At 35.4% G+C, this 18,725-nt stretch overlaps 1 protein-coding gene across 1 annotated transcript in view; it reads right to left on the bottom strand.

The window, feature by feature from the left end:
• LOC108366083 (zinc finger protein 79-like) overlaps positions 1 to 18,067 on the bottom strand; it is a 24,266-nt gene extending 6,199 nt beyond the window's left edge. Inside the window, exons 1-2 of the mRNA XM_017620365.1 lie at positions 17,298 to 18,067; positions 10,350 to 11,439 (exon numbers count right to left, since the gene is read on the bottom strand). Of these exons, the coding sequence (XP_017475854.1) occupies positions 10,350 to 10,992 (643 nt within the window). The 5' untranslated portion in view covers positions 10,993 to 11,439; positions 17,298 to 18,067. The remainder of the gene's footprint in view (positions 1 to 10,349; positions 11,440 to 17,297) is intronic.
• Between the last annotated feature and the right edge of the window lie 658 nt (positions 18,068 to 18,725).

Raw genomic sequence — 18,725 nt, 5'->3', positions numbered from 1 at the left:
GATCCGTTCTCAAATCATTTAATTCTTCTTGGCTTAAAGTTTTGGCTCTGTAGACGTATTTCTTCGGAATCACTGTCGCTGCTCAATTCATTGGAGATTTCTTCGAATAATGGGTCACGGATGGAAAATATGTTGGAATACGTACTTCCTCTGAATGCGTTAGTCGTGTTTTAGCCGATTCTATGTCGGAGAAATCATTTTTTTAGTTAACAGCACGAAAATTAACCCCACTCCGAAACTCATGCGGCATCTCCGATCACTGGCCCACTGTCTCAAGTGTCCACAACACAGTTTACAAACGGTTTGGGGTATCCCCAGTTTGTATTCATCCAAAAATTTGGATTTGCAGAAGGAAATCTATTTTTGTTACAAAATCACTTAGAGATTTTCGGAACCATTTGATTGTGTATTCACCACAAATATAACAAAATACATTTGGCTCTTTGAGACAACTTCTATTAAAATCAATTTATATATAGAAAGATAAGACGTCAAATGCGCCCACAAAAAAGTATTGATTATAGCTAATATACAAAACTGACGTTCAATTTAAAACTATACGTAAGAAAAGAAAAAAAACAAAATGAAATTAATGTTGACAATAACACCTTATAAATAACGAACCACTAAAGATATATCGGCACCAAAATATATTCTTCTAATTGTTGGCCTGTGTTATTTAATATCAATAAAAATATTAAATATCGAGGGCATTCGGTTGAAACACTGCATGATGAGCTTATGAAATAGCAATTTATAAAGTTAAATACCGTTGAAAATCATTTTTGAAATTCTCAATAAAATGTATGCGAGCCTAATAGTGTTTGGGTAATTAATTTTCCATTTAAATCCAGTTAAATGTCTGCGAAATAACAACAAATGTTTAACAGTGCTCTGGCCATATACACAATGTATACATACATATGTATGTATGTGTGTACATAAATAACCATTAGGGTGGTTATTAAAAATACCAAAATTTTGTATGGGTTGCACCTTTATTTTGTTCAACGTTTAAAATAAAGTCATACATATAAATTTTTGACCATTTTTAACAAAAATTTTATAAAAATAATCGCAGAAATTCGGCAAAGTTTTGACTTAAAGTGTGAAAATTTTGACATATTTTTAATACTTATTCATATAAAATAATAAACACCATGATTCTGACATTTTTAAGCACCACCCTAATATGCAAAGTGTATGTATGATTAGGTATGCATGTACATATTTAGCGTTCAATATAGTTATGTAAGTAAGTTGCGTATACGCTATGGCATGTCATAATTCATGCACATATGGCGGGACAACAAAATTTGCTACACACATACCTATATACATTCATATGGGTTGCAGCAATTAGTGGTGGTAGCAAAGGTTAACTGAAATTTAATTAGGAGGAAAAGATATGAAAAGATAATGTAAGCAAATTCAGTGTAAAGCCCAAAGAGTTTTTGTAGAATATAGTGGAATTAGTGGAATGCTTCAGTAAGCGGAGTGGAGCCTAAATCTTACACTATATAAAAGTTCCTTCTTCGATGGTAGGGAAGCTTTTTGAATTACAGTATTGCCAATGAAACAAATTTGAATTAAATCACCCGATACACAGGTATGTAAACACATACTTAATTATTTACATATTAGTGCTTATGTATAACTAAAGATTAATATGGAATTAGGAGGCGCGATAAAATCAATAACAGCTACAAGAGAATGCCATCAAGGGGGTGTACTCTGTCCCCTCTTGTAGACTATGATGTAGATGAACTTGAAACGCAGGGCTAAGCAGATAATCTCGTAGTCTGCATAACAGGGCTACATGACGAAACTGCTGCAATCAGCAAGGCAATGAAGGCGTTATCTGCTTGTTCGTGACTTTTTGGTAAAACACGGCGCCTTACGCCCAAAATTACCTATTGGTCATTCAACACTGTCGCAAAGTCAATAGTAACCTATGCTTTCTCCAAAAAGAACCGCAGGCAGTAAACTAAGCACCTAAATTGCAAAGAATAATCGACAGCGGCATAACAGGAGCTATGAAGACCTTACCAGCTGATGCACGCAGCGCTTTGGTTGGAATACCTTCCATTTCTATTTTAATAAAAAAGGAGGTGACCAATGCGGAACTGAGAATTCAAAACACTTCCAACTTTAAAATCGGAAATATTTATAATGGGTTACATGAATTTCCTGATGAAATTTGTCAATGACCGCATGGCACATGAACCTAACGGGTTGGTTTGGTACACAAATGAATCTACGGAGGAAAATGGGAAAACTGAGGCGGGCATATTAATGATTCCAGTATCTTCATTTATGTATATTGTAACTCTGAATATCTTACAAAGAGAAGTGAACATTTTTTTATTTAAAACTAATCAAGTTAGAAGGACGCAATTCGAGGATGTGATGGTTAAGATATTAGTCCTTGAGATATATGTTTTTCAAAAAAAAAAACATTGAAAATTTCCAAGAATAGTCAAGGATAAAGTTTTAAAAAGACATTGTCAACACTTTTTCGTCCTGGTGCACCAACAAATTATTTTTTTTTTTCAATTCTAAAAAATTGTTCCTTTTAATTGATACCCATGTTGTTACTCTACAATTCACCAAATCTTTTAAAAAATTTTTTAATTCAATCATAGCCTAGAAATTTCAAAGGCCTTTAAAAAACCTGACGTCAGAAAGTTAAATTAAAAACGCAGTTTTACTATCTACTTATATTTGGCCCCTAGTTTTGTGAATATATTTATTTTTTCGTGTGGTTTAAAAATTTTTGGTTTTTGTCGAACGGTGTTATTCGTGGAAATGCTGATTCCTAAGTAAACAAAGTCTTGAATAATGCATATATTACAGACAAGTGTTGGATTATGAACGACTTACCACCATAGTCGAAATTTGCAAAGTTTTTAAAAATACCTTTTTTTATTAACGGTTAACTAGGGAAAGTCTGTCATTACTTTTCATCAATCGTGTGTGTAGATATGTTTTGATTGGATAAATCACCGAAGGCAAATTACGCAAATAGCTGACGTCCATTCTAACTAAGAGTAAACCGAAAAAAATTCCACTCGCGCACATGACGAATGGCCTCATTATTTGACGCGATGGCGGCTGTCAAAAACTGATTTAAATTTACAATTGGCCGTTTTGCAGGAACGTACAACACATCCATACATACATATGTATGTATGAGATGCGCACGTGACCGCAATAATGCATGAACTAGACACATACAAACCAGACGGTAAATGTCAGTTAGCACACTCAAACCAAATTGAGTGACTGTCTGACATTCCAGTTATTTCTCCATGGAATCGTCACCCCGCAGCCAATCAAACTGGCGCAGAACTCGCGCCGAGCTGGCTAGAAAATAGACGACACTGGGTTTTCATACGTATATTAAAATCAATACTAAAATCAACTGTCTTTTTGAAAACGGCGATGTCCTACGAAGTTACAACTGGGCCCCTCTACTTTTGCTTAAAAACGTCCAAAAATTAAACATAACAACGATTTTTGGCTTCAAGCAGCCATCTCTATATATGTATGCACGAGTGAAAACTATCGATAGTGCTTACAAAACCATCGATGTTTTCGATAGTCAAAAACCATCGATACTATCGATAGTGCCATCGATAGTTTTCCACCTCTACTCCACTGCGATTTGAAATCACGACAAACGATGTTTGAGGCAGAGGTCTTCTCGCGAAGCTACTTCGCGTTGTACGAGAAGTGAGAGTTTGCACATTTAGCACTTCTCAGCTGGCAATGCTAAATGTGAGGAACTTTGACGACAGCGCCACTCATCACAACGCAAGTTTCAACTGCCCGGTTCTGTACCAGTTTGGCAATAGTTCAGAAGCAGTTCTGAAATTTGTAGGGTGGATTGCAAATTTTCATTTGTTAGAATGAGCAACAAATGTCCTATATACATATATATATATACATATCTATATATATATATATATATATATATATATATGTTGATACTTATTTATATACGCAAAATAATTCCGATACGCCAATTGTATTTTACATACAAACATATGAATGTGTACATGTGTATATACATACATACCTAAATTGCTAGCCGTGGTGAAGTTTGGCGAAATTTGATGGATGTTAAGCTTAAAACAACATTCAGGGCCGAATTCACAGTGCACAGTTAACCGCTGGCAAGGATTTACGTATCGCTTTTCATATTCTCAGTGCTCAGTTAAAAAGAGNCGCAAAATAATTCCGATCCGCCAATTGTATTTTACATACAAACATATGAATGTGTGCTAACCGTTGTGAAGTTTGGCGAAATTTGATGGATGTTAAGCTTAAAACAACATTCAGGGCCGAATTCACAGTGCACAGTTAACCGCTGACAAGGATTTACGTATCGCTTTTCATATTCTCAGTGCTCAGTTAAAAAGAGTTTATATTGAAAAATAGTAGCAAGACCGCCATTTAATTAAATTGTTGTTTACGTGATTTTATGAATACTGCCTTTTAGAAAAGGTATAAATAAACTTAAAGAAGTGTTTTTATAAATAACATTTAAAACCTATTTTAAGGTTTTATTATGAAAAAGGCGGTATATATTAAAAAAAGAACGGTCGCTTAGGAGTGTTTGAAAAGAATTCAACGCGAATGTTGCCGTTTTCTCGACACTGCTTTAGAGTAATACAAGTTTTTAACCTTTGCACATTTTCAATACATTTTAATTTGAGATAGGATATTTTCAATAAAACTCTGAAATAGGGCATTCTTCAATCAAATCCTAAAGTAGAGCGTTCTTGAAAAGTTTTCTGAGATAGGGCGTTTGTCGAGCGTTGCCGACATAGGTCGATCTTCCACTCAGGTTCCGATGTGTACATATGTACATACATATGTGTATGCATTTGTATGTAAATCGTGCGGGCTTCTTCTTTATTTAGAGTACAGCTGTTTATATACACTCTGTCCAAAAATGCGTGATAAAAAGTACATTTGGAATTTTAATTCCAGGATTGTTCTATACCGAAAAAGTATACCCACATTATTTTTTTTTGAAATCAAAAAATATATTTCGAGGTCGCTCAAAGCACTTAAAGTTTCCCTTGTATTTTATATGGTGTAAAACAACGTTTCATAGAAATGGTATAGAATTCTTAAAAATCAATATTTTTCGATCGGACTCTGTTTCTTTCAGGAGACCCAATTCTTTATTTAACACTTTTTCGTAGTAACTATATTTTATAGGTCGCCAACAACCCCTGAAAATATAATAGGGGATCCATAAAAATCGCCAGTATTAAAAAATGGTTAAATAAACAATTGGGTATTATTATTGGAATGCTCCTAAAGATAACCAGAGTTTTCTGATAGAAAATTTTGATTTTCAAGGATTGCATACCATTTCTACGAAAAGATGTTTTTTGCGTGGTTTGAACGACCTCTAAAAATTTTTTGATTTCAAACTAAAAATATAGGAGTATAGTTTTTTTCGGTATGGAACATACCTAATGTACATACATATGAGTATGTATATATGTATGCTAGTATGTGAGCGCTAATGTTTATACGGTGTGATTTTACTTGGTCCTTTGTACAACAAAACGACAAAAGCTGCTGGTAGGCTGTTGCTTTACGGAAAGCTGGCAAACTCATGGAAAATCAGCTGAAGCCCACCTTTTACCTCAATTCATTTTAAGCAAACGTTTCATTGCTACTTTTCCACAAAATTCGGCGCTCGAAGCGTTCAAAGTCAATTTGGTGCGTGACGCTGTTACCGTGATAGCAGCAGATAACCGCGTCCTTGGTGTCATCAGAGGTATTACTGTTGCATATCAACCCCTCGAGTTGTTCTCCGCATATCGTCCGCGACTTCAGGCCATTTGCATCATTTGAAACCACCCCCCAACTAGATCAAAATATTCAAAAGCCTGCGCTCGTGTGCGAAAACTACGGTGTATAAAAAGATAAAGTATATACACGTGTGTGTGTCTGTTTATATGTACATATGTATGCATGTGAAGATACTAGTAAGCCCGCGAGCATTTGCATCTGAGTGTTGCTCGTGTAAAGGCTTGTTCGCGTTTATTTACTATGCAGCTGTGAAAATATGAATTGTATGCGAATATTTCGCATAATTACGGAGCGATTAAAATAGTGTTCTGCCACGCGAGGCCTACTGGCCGCCCCTCAGAGTGCTTGAGTGACCTAATCTGCATACAAGCGAGTATGGTTTCAAAATAAATACTTTTTCCGCACCGTTACTTGCCTCCGCTTTCATTTACGACTACGTAGCGTGGCTGTGCCGAAATAATAATGTATGAAATACTCGTAGCATCCACGGCGCTGTGGTATGTATTCGCCCACATACCACACGTTGCGGCATCGGTTATTGAAACTGCCAAAGCTTATTAGAACTTAATTTAAACAAATTCACATTGCAATCACACCCCTACCAGCCTCAATTTTTATATCCTGGTTGGCAAAAACTAGCACATCATTAATGATGTTCAAAAACTCACACAATGGTGCATCCTTTGGTTTTGGGGCCTGCTTGTTGTTAATACTTATATTGATTATTTAAAATTGGTCAGGAAAACTACGTTGAAATATCGAAATACCTTTGAGTCCTACGCGAGCGATGAAATCATCATACTTAATGATCGATTCATTTGAATAGTAGACAATAGACTGGATCAATCCCCAACGCCGACATTTTCTCAAAGTAAGCTTTCGAATTTAGGGGGGAGGGGGGGGGGGGATTTTAAATTATGTATAAATGAGAAGTGAAATCGAGTATAGTCGTTGTGCTGAGTATGAAGTTGCACAACTATACCCAATCCCGACTCTTGCGTCCTCGTTCGCGCACTCTGGGCAACGAGAACAACTCATGTGCGAGAACGGTAACCAATCAGTGAGGAGCCTTGAGTTAAGGCAGAAGGAGAGTGAGCTTCGGTGAGGCTACTCCGACTTATTCGGTTTAAGGGCTCCCTGAAGTCTGCAGCGTCTGTTCACCAGTAGGTGCGGCTACAAGCGGGTGTCTGTCTTGAAGCAAACGGCCCGCTAAGTATATAAACGTGTATCCGGTTGCGAAACCACCCCGCCCAAGCAATGGGTTGTGCGCTGGGTTTGAGACCCGTCACGCTTCAGTGAAGAAGCGAAACAATGCCTCAGATGAGGCCCCCCTTATTATGACCACCACGGCAAATGTTTACAGGACTATGATTTGAGTGCATGCACCTGGAATGTCCGGACCCTTAATGGGAAGGTGCCCCTGTCCGGCTGGTTGATGTCCTCGTAAGGACAAAAGTTGACATCACCGCCATCCAAGAAATGCGTTGGACGGAACAAGGCGAAAAATGTCTGGGGCCTTGCGACGTCTATTACAGCTGCCATGTTAAGGAGCGCGAATTCGGTGTTGGATTTGTGGTGGGAGAGAGACTCCGTCGCCGAGTACTGTCGTTCACCCCGTTGGACGAGCGTCTAGCCGAAAATCCGCATCAAAGCAAGATAATTCAACATCTCGCTGATCTGTGCCCATGAACCGACGGAAGAGAAGAGCGAGGCGTCCAAGCATCTTTTCTATGAGCGCTTGAAGCGCACATACGAGCGCTGCCCCCGCCATGATATTAAAATCGTGCTTGGCGACTTCAATGCCAGGGTGGGCAAGGAAGTTATCTTTGGAACCACCGTCGGAAATTATGATGTGACCGAATACTCGTCGGGCGTTCGTTATAATTCGTATTCGTTTCTAAATTGTAAGCAGACTACCTACATGCCACTTTTTGCATATGGAAATGACAACATATCGTGTAAAGGCATATTAGATTCATTTCTTTACATATCAGTTGCACGTACATACGAAATAGAAGGTTTCTATTTTCATCTGACATGCAGATAGAATCATCTGTGTTTATTTTATTTCGTTTTTGTTGAGTGTGAACAGTTAATAAAAAACTTTGAACTTGACAGACAGATGCAATTACATATGTATGTATCGAAACAGTCACATTTACAGATGGAAATACATATCGTGTAAGAACACTTTTAGGGCCGGTTACTCAATGTCTGGTTAGCACTTATCTGTGGTTAAACATCGTTACCGACGTCTTCGACTCCATACAGACAACAGGGAGTCGGTAACGTCGATAACTATATTTAACCGGAGATTCCAGATATTGAGTAACCGGCCCTTAGAGTGAAAAATTGCTAAGTCCACTTTTTCTATGAAATTATATTCTGATGCAAGAAGTAGGAACAATTGAAAATACATTGTTTCCTAAATATTTAACTACCTACATACATATTTTATTTAAAATCACTTCTATTCAGTTATACGGAAAGAATACAAAAACTTTTCATCAACATCATGGAATTTTATACATTTGGAGTGGTTTTAGCTTAGAATGTGAGAAGTCTTGTATTTGAATTTTTGCAAAATAAATGGTTGAAGAAAATTAGTTGGAGAGATTTTTATTCCCTTTTGTAAAATTTGTCTTAGGAAATTGCTACTATAAGCTAGCAAGATGTACACATACATACACATATTATATTTAGATTGTTGTTGGAACGTTTTAATGCTCAACGGAAATTGCATTGCATATTTGGAATTAAAACTTTTACATACATAAATACATACATATGCGAATTAAGTCCTTAAATGGTCTATTAGAAGAAAAAAACTGCTCACCCGTACGCTCCAAAGTGTGAACGTTCACATTCATTTGGTCAAGCTTATTTTTATGGTAACTACCGTACATTTTGAAATTGGCCATAATTGCAAATGCTCCGAAGTACTATGTACATATTTGAAAGCAATTAAAAGTTAAAGTGCTTATGGATTAAAAGGATTTTGAAAATGCTAAAATTTCAGAGTCGCTATTAAAACAAATTTTATTAGAACAGTTTCTGCAACATAACCAGGAAAATGTAGTGGTTGCAATTTAACGTTTTTCAACAAAACTCCAATGCTAAATTAAAAATATGGACTTTCTTTAACTTCGTATGCATGGCCGTATGTATGTAGACTCACATTAGGGTGCCCATCGAATTTTTCTTTTGAATTTTTATTGCGTATGTACCGGCCTTTCAGATTTTTTGAGCAGTGTGTCTAAGGAATTCATTAATATTTATTCAAAATTGATATATACAGTCGCTCTTTAGCAAAACAGTGGTTCAAGAAATTTTAGGAAAATGGGTGTGCCACCGCCTACTTGTATGATATATGCATATCTCAAAAACTACTTGACCGATCAGGCACCGTCTTGAATATTTTTAAAATCGGACAAAACCTACTCCCCCTAAAATATCCCAGCAAAAACTTTTCATTTTTTGGGAAGGACTTATTTTTGTGTATACTTAATTTGGTCGAGATCGTCAAGGCGATGCCACCCCCATTTTCATAAAAAATGTTTTAAAACCAACTGTTTGCTAACAACGATTGTATATATCAATTTAAAATAAATATTGATGATTTTCTTAGCCACACTGCTCAAATAATCTGAAAGTACGGTACATACGCCGTATAAACTCAAGGCGGTATTAAGGATAAGTTGCCTAACTTCGACGGGTTTTATGCGATTGCAATAAATGGGTGTCAGTTTATTTGAAAATAGATTTAATTTAAGATAGTACTACATATTTAAAAATTGTGGAAATAAGTGATGGTCAAAACTTAAAAAAGTACGAAAGAATGTTTTTTTTTTTTTTTTTTTGATTTGCCCAATGAAAAATCCCGACAATCCAAGTGTGAGAAAAGATATCTAAACATCATTTTAAAGGCCTATAAATTCTCTTCTCACAACATGTTCGATCTTTAAAATTGAATGAAAACTAGTCATTCAAAAACTGATATATCTACAAAACCGTACTTTCTGACCTAAAATGACAAGTCGCGACCTCTAAATGATTTAAAAAAAAAAATCTATAAAAATAGGAAATAATATTTCTGATAAAAAGGAACTAGGGGGTAGGGTCTTGAAACTTCTAATTTTTTTTTCGATGGGCACCCTAATACACATAGTTATCTAAAAATTTATTTATATAGATATGTATGTATGTACATAACTGCATCCGTCGAATAGACCGAACATTCCCCACTCCAGACACTCCGGAGTATTAATCTCGCCCATCCGGCGCATTTACCTAAACTGAGACAAATATTTTGGTGGGAGTTATAAAATGCTTCATGAATCATGATTTTCTTGGGGAAGCACATATTTCTTTTGGGGGGATTAGTTCGCAAATTGCTTATTTATGTATGTTTGTATTGTATGTACATATGTATATACATATATGTACATATATGCACATATGAATATAATGAAAATAATAATATACGTTATGAGACATAAAATTACGCTTACCTTCGTTATCTTGTGAATTCAAATCACTCAACACAGTTCCAGAAAGTGATGTGACCACTGCTTCTGCTTCTCGGACCGCCATTGGCGTCAACGGTTTTTTATCTGTAGCCGATTGTGCTGCGGCGGCACTACGTCTTTGCTTCTCTTTTGCATTCATTTCGACCAAAGATTGGGCGGCCGACCACTCGAGTCGTTTGCAGAATTCCACATCACTTGCTGCTCCCTCCAATTCCAAATCGATGCGATCAACGCTAATAGTGCCATTTACTATATGTTTTTTGCTACCTCCATCTGTGATATTGTCCCAGTTGCTGCGTTTGCATGTATTCTGCGACAAGGGTGCCAGTGGTGCTACCTTAGCGGTTGTTTGCAATGCCGACACTGGTGAGGGTTGCGTTACACCAGTTTTTCTTACCACCAAAATACTTGATTGCTGCTTTGGAGGTGTTGTTGGTATTTTTTGTGGCATCACAGACTTTCCCTTGCCCGCTGCGTTCCCTGCTGGATGCTGGGCCCTCACAACCGACGACAATTGCCGACTTGTTGATCGTGGTCGCGCCGATGAATTTTTGGCGTAGCTGAGTGTGGCCCCAGGCGTGATGATGATTTTATTACTCGAAGGTCGCATGCACTCGACAGACATTTTGTGCGAAACGTTTGCCTTAGAACCTTCAAATGGGGCCGTAACTCACTTCTGCACATGAAAAAAATTAAACTATTCTGTTATCTACTTGCGCGCGTATAACTCGTAGTAGCCAAATTTTAATTTTTGTTTTTTTTGAGTAAAGTTAATTCATAATTTGCAAACGTTCTTAACGCCTTTGATGCTTTAATTTTTTTGCTATATCTAAATTTTTAAAATTTTCCTTTTCGCTCACAGTTGAGTATTGCTTCGTTGTATCGTTGACATAATTTTCACGTTAAATTTTTGTCGTTGTTTTCTTGTTTTATTAATATTGCTTGTTGTCCATTTTATATTAAAAGTGTTTGCCCATAGTTATCTCTCTTTTATGGCAGAACCAGTGGGCGGTGTAAAAAGTGATTTTTAAATTTATACGCTGGTAGGTAAGTGCGGTGATGGTACAGTATCCTGAAATTGATTTTTTTTTTTAAATTCTTGTTGGCTTTTGAAAAGATGTATCGGAAAATATAAGAGTATTTGCTTACAAAAATATACAGGACTAGCAGTCCCAACAGACCCTTTCCTGCCTAAAAATACTTACTTACTGGTCTATAAAATGCAGCTGCAATTCAAAAAATTCCTGGTTTTAGTTAATAACGGAGTGAACAGTTTTGTTACTCGATGCCTTTCGTCTTGGCTATTTACAGGCCTATTCTGCGTTGGTTAAAAAAAATCTTGTTACCGGTAAATAGAGTTCCTGCCATTTTTTTTATGTTTTCGTATTCTGCGCGCTCTTGTGGCCGGTAAATTTTGTTACCATCTCATAGGCAGGTAACAAAATATTGCTCCGTGAAATATGCCACACCAAAATTTCTACAAAACTTTATAGCTGAATGAATCAAAACGGTGATGTGATGTAATTTTTTGGTAACACAATTTTCCGGTTACCGGGTGGTTCGGTATCAAACAGAATCGCCTGTTACTGTTCATAATACAAACAACGCGGATAGTTTGAAAATGAGCGATCAGCGACTAATGTTGGCAGCAAGAGAAGTAGAATTCTAAGCGTTTAAAATTAAACTAAAAACTATTTGGTGTTATAGGTGTAAGTGGGCTTTCCTGAAATTATTCCTCAGCCTTTTAATGGCAAAGCCATGCCTGATTGATTTTGCGCACGATAATCACCTAGCCGGCGGTTGGTTGGTTGGGAGTAAATTGGCAAATTGGAAATGATGTAACGGAAATGGTGCAACGGAACTGGTTGGGGCTGAAACAAGTGCTTCTTGTGTGTATGCATATGGTATTAATTTAACAAAAATTTGCTAATAAAAGATTAAAGAATAACATTTAGAAAAAGACCAATACAATAAGTAAAGGTGACTACGTACATAGATAAAAAAAGGATAAAGGCAAACAAAGTTAAAAATTAAAAACAAAAACAAATGTGCTTAAAGATAAAGGCAAAAATGAAGACCAAGGTAAATTTAAACACGTTACTTATATATATGTAAAGGTAAAAGTGAAGGGAATATGTAGATGAAGAAAATGATAAATATCAAAGTAAAGACAAAGAGGAGGATGGGGATACCGATAAAAGTAAAGATGAAGATAGGGGAAGAAAGATTAAAATAAAGGTAATTATAGAGAAAAGGATATAGATAGAGACACAGAGATTCAATATGGGAACTATTTTGGGATTTTAGAGATTTTCGGTATTCTCGGGACTTATCGATAAAATAATCGATATTTTTATTTGTTTTGTTATCGATATTTGATCGGTTTTTTACCGATATTGTTAACAATTTTGCTATCGATATTTTCGGAACCTATCGATATATCAATCGATATTTTTATTAATTTTGTTATCGATATTTTTATAGATTTTGTAATCGATGTTTTTACTATTTAATTAGAGATGTTTTTTATCGATTTTGTTATCGATATTTATCGATTTGGTTATCGATACTTATCGATTTCGTTATCAACATTTATCGATTTTGTTAGCGATATTTATCGATTTTGTTATGGATATTTTTAGCGATATTGTTATCGATTTTGTTATGGATATTTTTATCGATTTTGTTATGGATATTTTTGTCGATTTTGTTTTTTGTTTATAGGTTTTGTTATCGATATTTTATTGGATGTTACTATCGATTTTGTTATCGCTATAGTATAAAGATACAAATTAAGATAAAGGAAAACAGAATAACAAAAATGTAATTAGAACGAACAGCGGTAGAGGTAGGGATCTGGATAGAAAAAAGACAAAGAATATAACCTTAACCAAAAGCAGATGTATGTATGTATGTACATATGTCTGTATGTATATTGGTTATGAGACAAAATAGATATGCATGTAACGTAGGTTTCACTACTCCAGTGTGGCCCAGGCGCACTTTCTTTTTTTATCTGGGCACACTTACGGTACGCTCGAATCTTGTTTGGGAACGCCTTAATTTGCTCTCGATAGCGTCGGAATACTACTTTCTGAAACTTCTCTGAGTGCCAGTCCATAGAGATATCACAGGAAACTGCGCGGCTGATGAACCCGCCAAAGGCGGCACCCTTGAGGAATTATCGCCAAGAAGAGAGATTGTGGGAGTTCCCCTGACCACTTGTGGACTACTCTTGGGAGGGTGGACCGGACGCGGTCAATGGATCTCTCAATTCTAGTGGGTGTACTAACAGGACAATGTCCTTTTGGGTTCATGCAGTGAGATAAAATATCTTATCGGACCCCCTCTGTCGCTGCTCATGCTCTCTGACAAGTCCGGAGGAGCTCTCCGTGATTAATATTGAATATTGGCCTGCTGCGAAACTTCGTTCTCGGCACTCAGTGATTCTCGCTCTAACTTAGCAGTTACCATTCGCAGTGGTATCACAAAGGGCCAATTTTCACGGTCTTAGTGAGCCCCCTTCAAGGGGCAGCCATCTAACCTAACCTAGGATCTTATTCGGTATTTTAATTTTAATTTTTTGTATTTTTTAATTTAATTTTCTTTAAATTTTAAGAGTTTTTAAATATAAATATATTTCTTTATTTATTGAATTTTTAGGTACTATTTTCTTCCCTTTTTGATTTAATTATTTTATTTTTAAAAATTAAATATTCGATTTTGTTGTTTTAAAAAAGAAAAAAAAATATTTCTTTAAATTTATTTAATTTTTAAAACTCTTTTAATTTTATTTTTAAATTTAATTTTCTTTTATTTATTAGTTTTTATTGTTTAAAATATATAGTGATTCACACGATTGACGAAATGCTGATTTTTTTAATATTCGTAATGATTTTCAAAATAAGTTTTATATTGTTTAGGTTAAAGGGAAAATTAGGCAAATTAGTTTGGCAAAATTTTTTTTTAGAAAAATAGCAAAAAAATCTTAACTCGAAAAACATTATGCATATTTAAAAAAATAGGCACGTGGTCACTTCTTTGATTCACTGTACTTTTTTTTTTTAATTTAACTTAATCTTGCAGCACAAAAATCAGCAATGACAATTGCCTTACGAAAGACTATCGTCTTTTGACCAAGGGAGAGGGTGTTTTAGCAAAACTATGACGAACTTTCTCACAAAACTTAGCGGCGATCTCGCATATTTAAGAGCATATTTTGTTTACTTATCGAGCATTTTTAAGCGCTTAAAATCAGCGTTTTTATGCATATTTTATAGCTCTGGTTATGACATACATACATTCGTCAAGAAAATGCCAAGAAACTATTTAATTAAAAAAATTCTCGTGATTCGATTTCATATTTGTAGTTGTTTTATATACATACATGTATGTATTATATAAATACACATATGCATACGTATGTATGTATGTAAGCAATTTAGTTGACGAGTGAAGCTACAAGTTCCGGCTGCTTTCGTGTGTCAAAATATATACTATATTTAATACAATACACGTGTGTCGAATCATTCGGGTACATGCATACTTACACATTTACTTATGTATATAAGATATTTACAAAAACGCCTACATACAGTATCGGTCATATCAGTCGCATGCTATTGCAAAGTGATATTCTTTGTAAGTATTATTATTTATTTATTTTTAAGAATACATAAACCCAAGTTTAAAACTTTATAGAAAACTAGCAGACCCGGCGAACTTCATCCCACCCAAAATAATTTTTTTGTATTGAAGAATTTTGGTCCAACATTTTCAATCTTCTAATATTACGGTTTAGTGCGTTTGAAAGGCGCCACGCCCTTTTTCAAATTGCCGAAATTTCCTCTAAGAGTATGTGACTGATTTCATATATCTCCATACCATGTTTGAGTACTCTAACATGAACATTTTCGGAGAAATTCTATTTATATGGAAAGTACTACGCCCCTTTCTCCAATAGCCCCAATTTTTAATCATGACTATGCGATTGATTTTATATATTTTGTACATACCAAGTTCCAGTACTCTACCATGAACACTTCCAGAGATATGCAGTATGAAAAATTCAGTTTGTATGGGAGGTGCCACGCCCCCTGCACCAAGCGGTATATACAAAAATTTGTATAAAGATAGGTCCAGCCGTTTAGGAGGAGTTCGATCACTAACACTGCGGCACGAGATTTTTATATATTAGATTAAAAAACAAAAAGTTCAACATGTTTTCATTCGTATTTCAAACTTTTTTCTTAGAAATGCTTGATTTTTTTTAGTATACAATTTTATATCCCACTTAATTTTAGTGTAATAACGAGCAAGTTTCGAGTGGCTATTAATTACCGTTACTTTTTTATAATTTTTTTGTATCGGTGTTGGTTGATTTTTTTATCGCATTCGCTTTCATATAACGAATGCATATCATTTATTTTTATATGGAAGAAAACCGCGACATCTTGGGCAAGAAGAAAATTTAAATAAATCCGTGGTAATTTTTTGCCACTTGAAAATTACACATTATCGCACTAAAACTGTATACTCCAAAAAATTCTAACACTTCTGAGAAAAAAATTTTAAGTATGGATGAAGAGATGTTGATTATTTTTTTTAATTTTTTGTAAAGTTTTAAACTTTTAATGTGGGCTTTTTATGAGAATGAATTTTTTTAAATTAAAAATTCTTAAAAATAAATAAATAAACATTAGTGGCAAACAATATAACTCTGAAATGGGGCGATATTTATATGACCGATGCTGTATCTACATTTAATAAATACCTGTTCCAGGTTTGCGTTCTAGTTAATCTAACTACGTAAGCGATTCGAATGTTAATTTATTGGTGTTTTACTTGTAACTAGACATCGACATTTGTAGATTTTACTTATTTCATTTGCACAAATGTACATATGTATGTAGATACGAGTATGCATACTATATATGCGTATTAGCTGAAAACATTTGGGCTACGTGTGAAGCCAACAACTTTCGTCATTACTCTTCAGGTGGTTGTGCGGCGAGAGCAAAGCAACAGAGCGGTATTTTACCTCAAAGTGGTTTGGAAGAAAAGTGTATATATGTAGATGCATAGCTACATATGTTTGTATGAAAAATATATCGCGTGTTGTTCCAAATGTCCAACCAATCTTAGCACAGCAATGATTATATTACTCATATAGACACATATACATACATACACCCACTTATACACTTGTAAATTTCTTCTAAAAGCGCTGTTTAATATTTATACAAAGCAATTGCTGCTTGGCAACACGAAATATTGAAATCATTGCTTGCCCTCGAAGCCTTTTCAAATAATTATATCCTTTTTAAGTAAATATGTATATACACACGTTCACACATAGTTTTTAAGCTGCCTAGCACGAATGCTTAATTGTTAGCTTTGTAGCCTTGCAATGCGGATGTTTGTGTCTTTTTCGGTATTTTACACCAACTCGGACTTCAATTTAATTACTGTGTTTTAATATTTCATACGTATATTTTCGGAAAGCTAAAATTTCTTGATATTTATTAGAGAAAAATTACAAAAATAGTTGAAATTTTATACGATTTCTTGTCACTTTAGATTTTCGTACACTCCAACATCGTTTCGATAGTAGTTGGCTTACTGCCAAACCTGCTAAAAATGAATGGCAATGCCGTGCTACCGCCTTCGTGTGGCGAGCAGTTACGAATTCTTTCTATCTCAAAGAGATTCCCTGACTTCTCTCAACGATTTGCCCGCGGTGTTGCGCCTAAATTGCGGCAACAGGAACGCACATATACACCCAAATCGAGAAATTCTCAAAAGATACAAAAAAAAAAAAAACTATAGCACACAACAACAATAACAGAAGTATTAAGTAATCGCTAAGTGAAACATATAGTGCCTTGCTCCACTTATTTCCATTTAGAATAATTTTGAAATGTTACTCACTTTGGTCTTGCTTCCATCGAATTGTTGACCGCCGATTTTAGTTTGAGAATCAAACAACTACATCACAATTGCCACCACTAACGAGCAACTTATCCCACGTCTTCTCTATATTTACTTATTTTTCATTTTCATTTTGGCTTTTTGTCCTTCGTTTTCAGACTTTCTCTTTCATCCGCTTGCACCTTTAGTTCTATAGCTTTCCACTCTCTTTTTGCATTTTTCACAATTGTTAATATTTTGTGTGCTGTGCTTTTTCTTCACGTCACTTTTATGTTTCTTCAGCGAAAAATCCGTAAATTGGTCGGATAGCAACAGCAAAATAACTGAAAGTCTATACCACTTACTTTTTTCTACACGGAATTACTTTGAATCATATATGTACATAAATGATCGATTTAGAGTGGATTATAGTAGCAAAAAGTTTTCGAAAGAAGAATAGAGGGGAATTGGGACGATGCAGAAGAGTTTATCATCATGTAACTTAACGATTTTTGCAGGTGCTCGCAGGTCAGGATCAAAATCAGTAGTTCTACTTTCCAAATACAGTATAATCGCGTTTCACATAGAGCTCCGATAGAAGATAGAGTTGATAGTTAATTTGAGGCGAAAAGAGTTCAGCTTAGTTTTTGAGTTAAGTTCAGTTCACAGTTGATTAGAGTTCACAAAAATTAGACAATGAAGAAAAAAAATCTAAAAGTTGAATAATAATATTTTTTCCTGTAGCGCACAATACACTGCTGATGTGCGTCAGATTTTGACGTACCACTCCCTTCTACTGGTGCGACAAAAAGTCGCTAACGTTCGCCAAACTCGAAACCAAAAACATTCGAATTATTCCTTCGGCAATTCATTGCCTACTACTGGGCGCAAGAAGCGCTCTTTTTTCTCTCAGAGCGTACTCAATTTGCATAAAATTTGTACTTGTAGCCATTGGACTTCGAGTTGGAATTTGTGAGCAAACGTTATTTGTGGTGCTTGCAACACTCTAAAGGAGCAACATGTAAAATTATAGCTTTCGGCATTGCTCTCACACGCGGAGCGATATTTAAAAGTGTTTCACATGCGCTTATATAGTTGTCCATGTGCACGTTTGTACATGCTTACCGTAATTTATAATGGTAGCATTGGGTTTTTCTCCCTGCTGTGAATCGGTGGCGGTGGTTTTCTTTTTTCAGAGGTGATTAAATGGCGGCAAATGGTGTTTACAAATACACTAGGGTTTCGCGTTGAAATACACTGCAAACAATTTTAAGTGCATACCGCTCGATTAACTTTTCACCTGCTTGAAAGGTTCTCAAGTTACATTTTTTTCTCATTAGTGATACAATTTTTTTGCTTCGCATATTGCCTATGCTACTGTAGGTGTGTATGTACTTACATATATTAAGGGTGTTAAATAAGTTACGCCCAGCACTTTCACCGAACAAC

Source organism: Rhagoletis zephyria, unplaced genomic scaffold, assembly GCF_001687245.7.
Source record: "Rhagoletis zephyria isolate East Lansing unplaced genomic scaffold, Rhagoletis_zephyria_1.1 Rzeph_scaffold_02129, whole genome shotgun sequence".
In the NCBI taxonomy this organism is placed as follows: Eukaryota; Metazoa; Arthropoda; class Insecta; order Diptera; family Tephritidae; genus Rhagoletis; species Rhagoletis zephyria.
The sequence above is the reverse complement of the archived record's forward strand: the minus strand, read 5'-3'. Positions and strand labels throughout refer to the sequence as shown.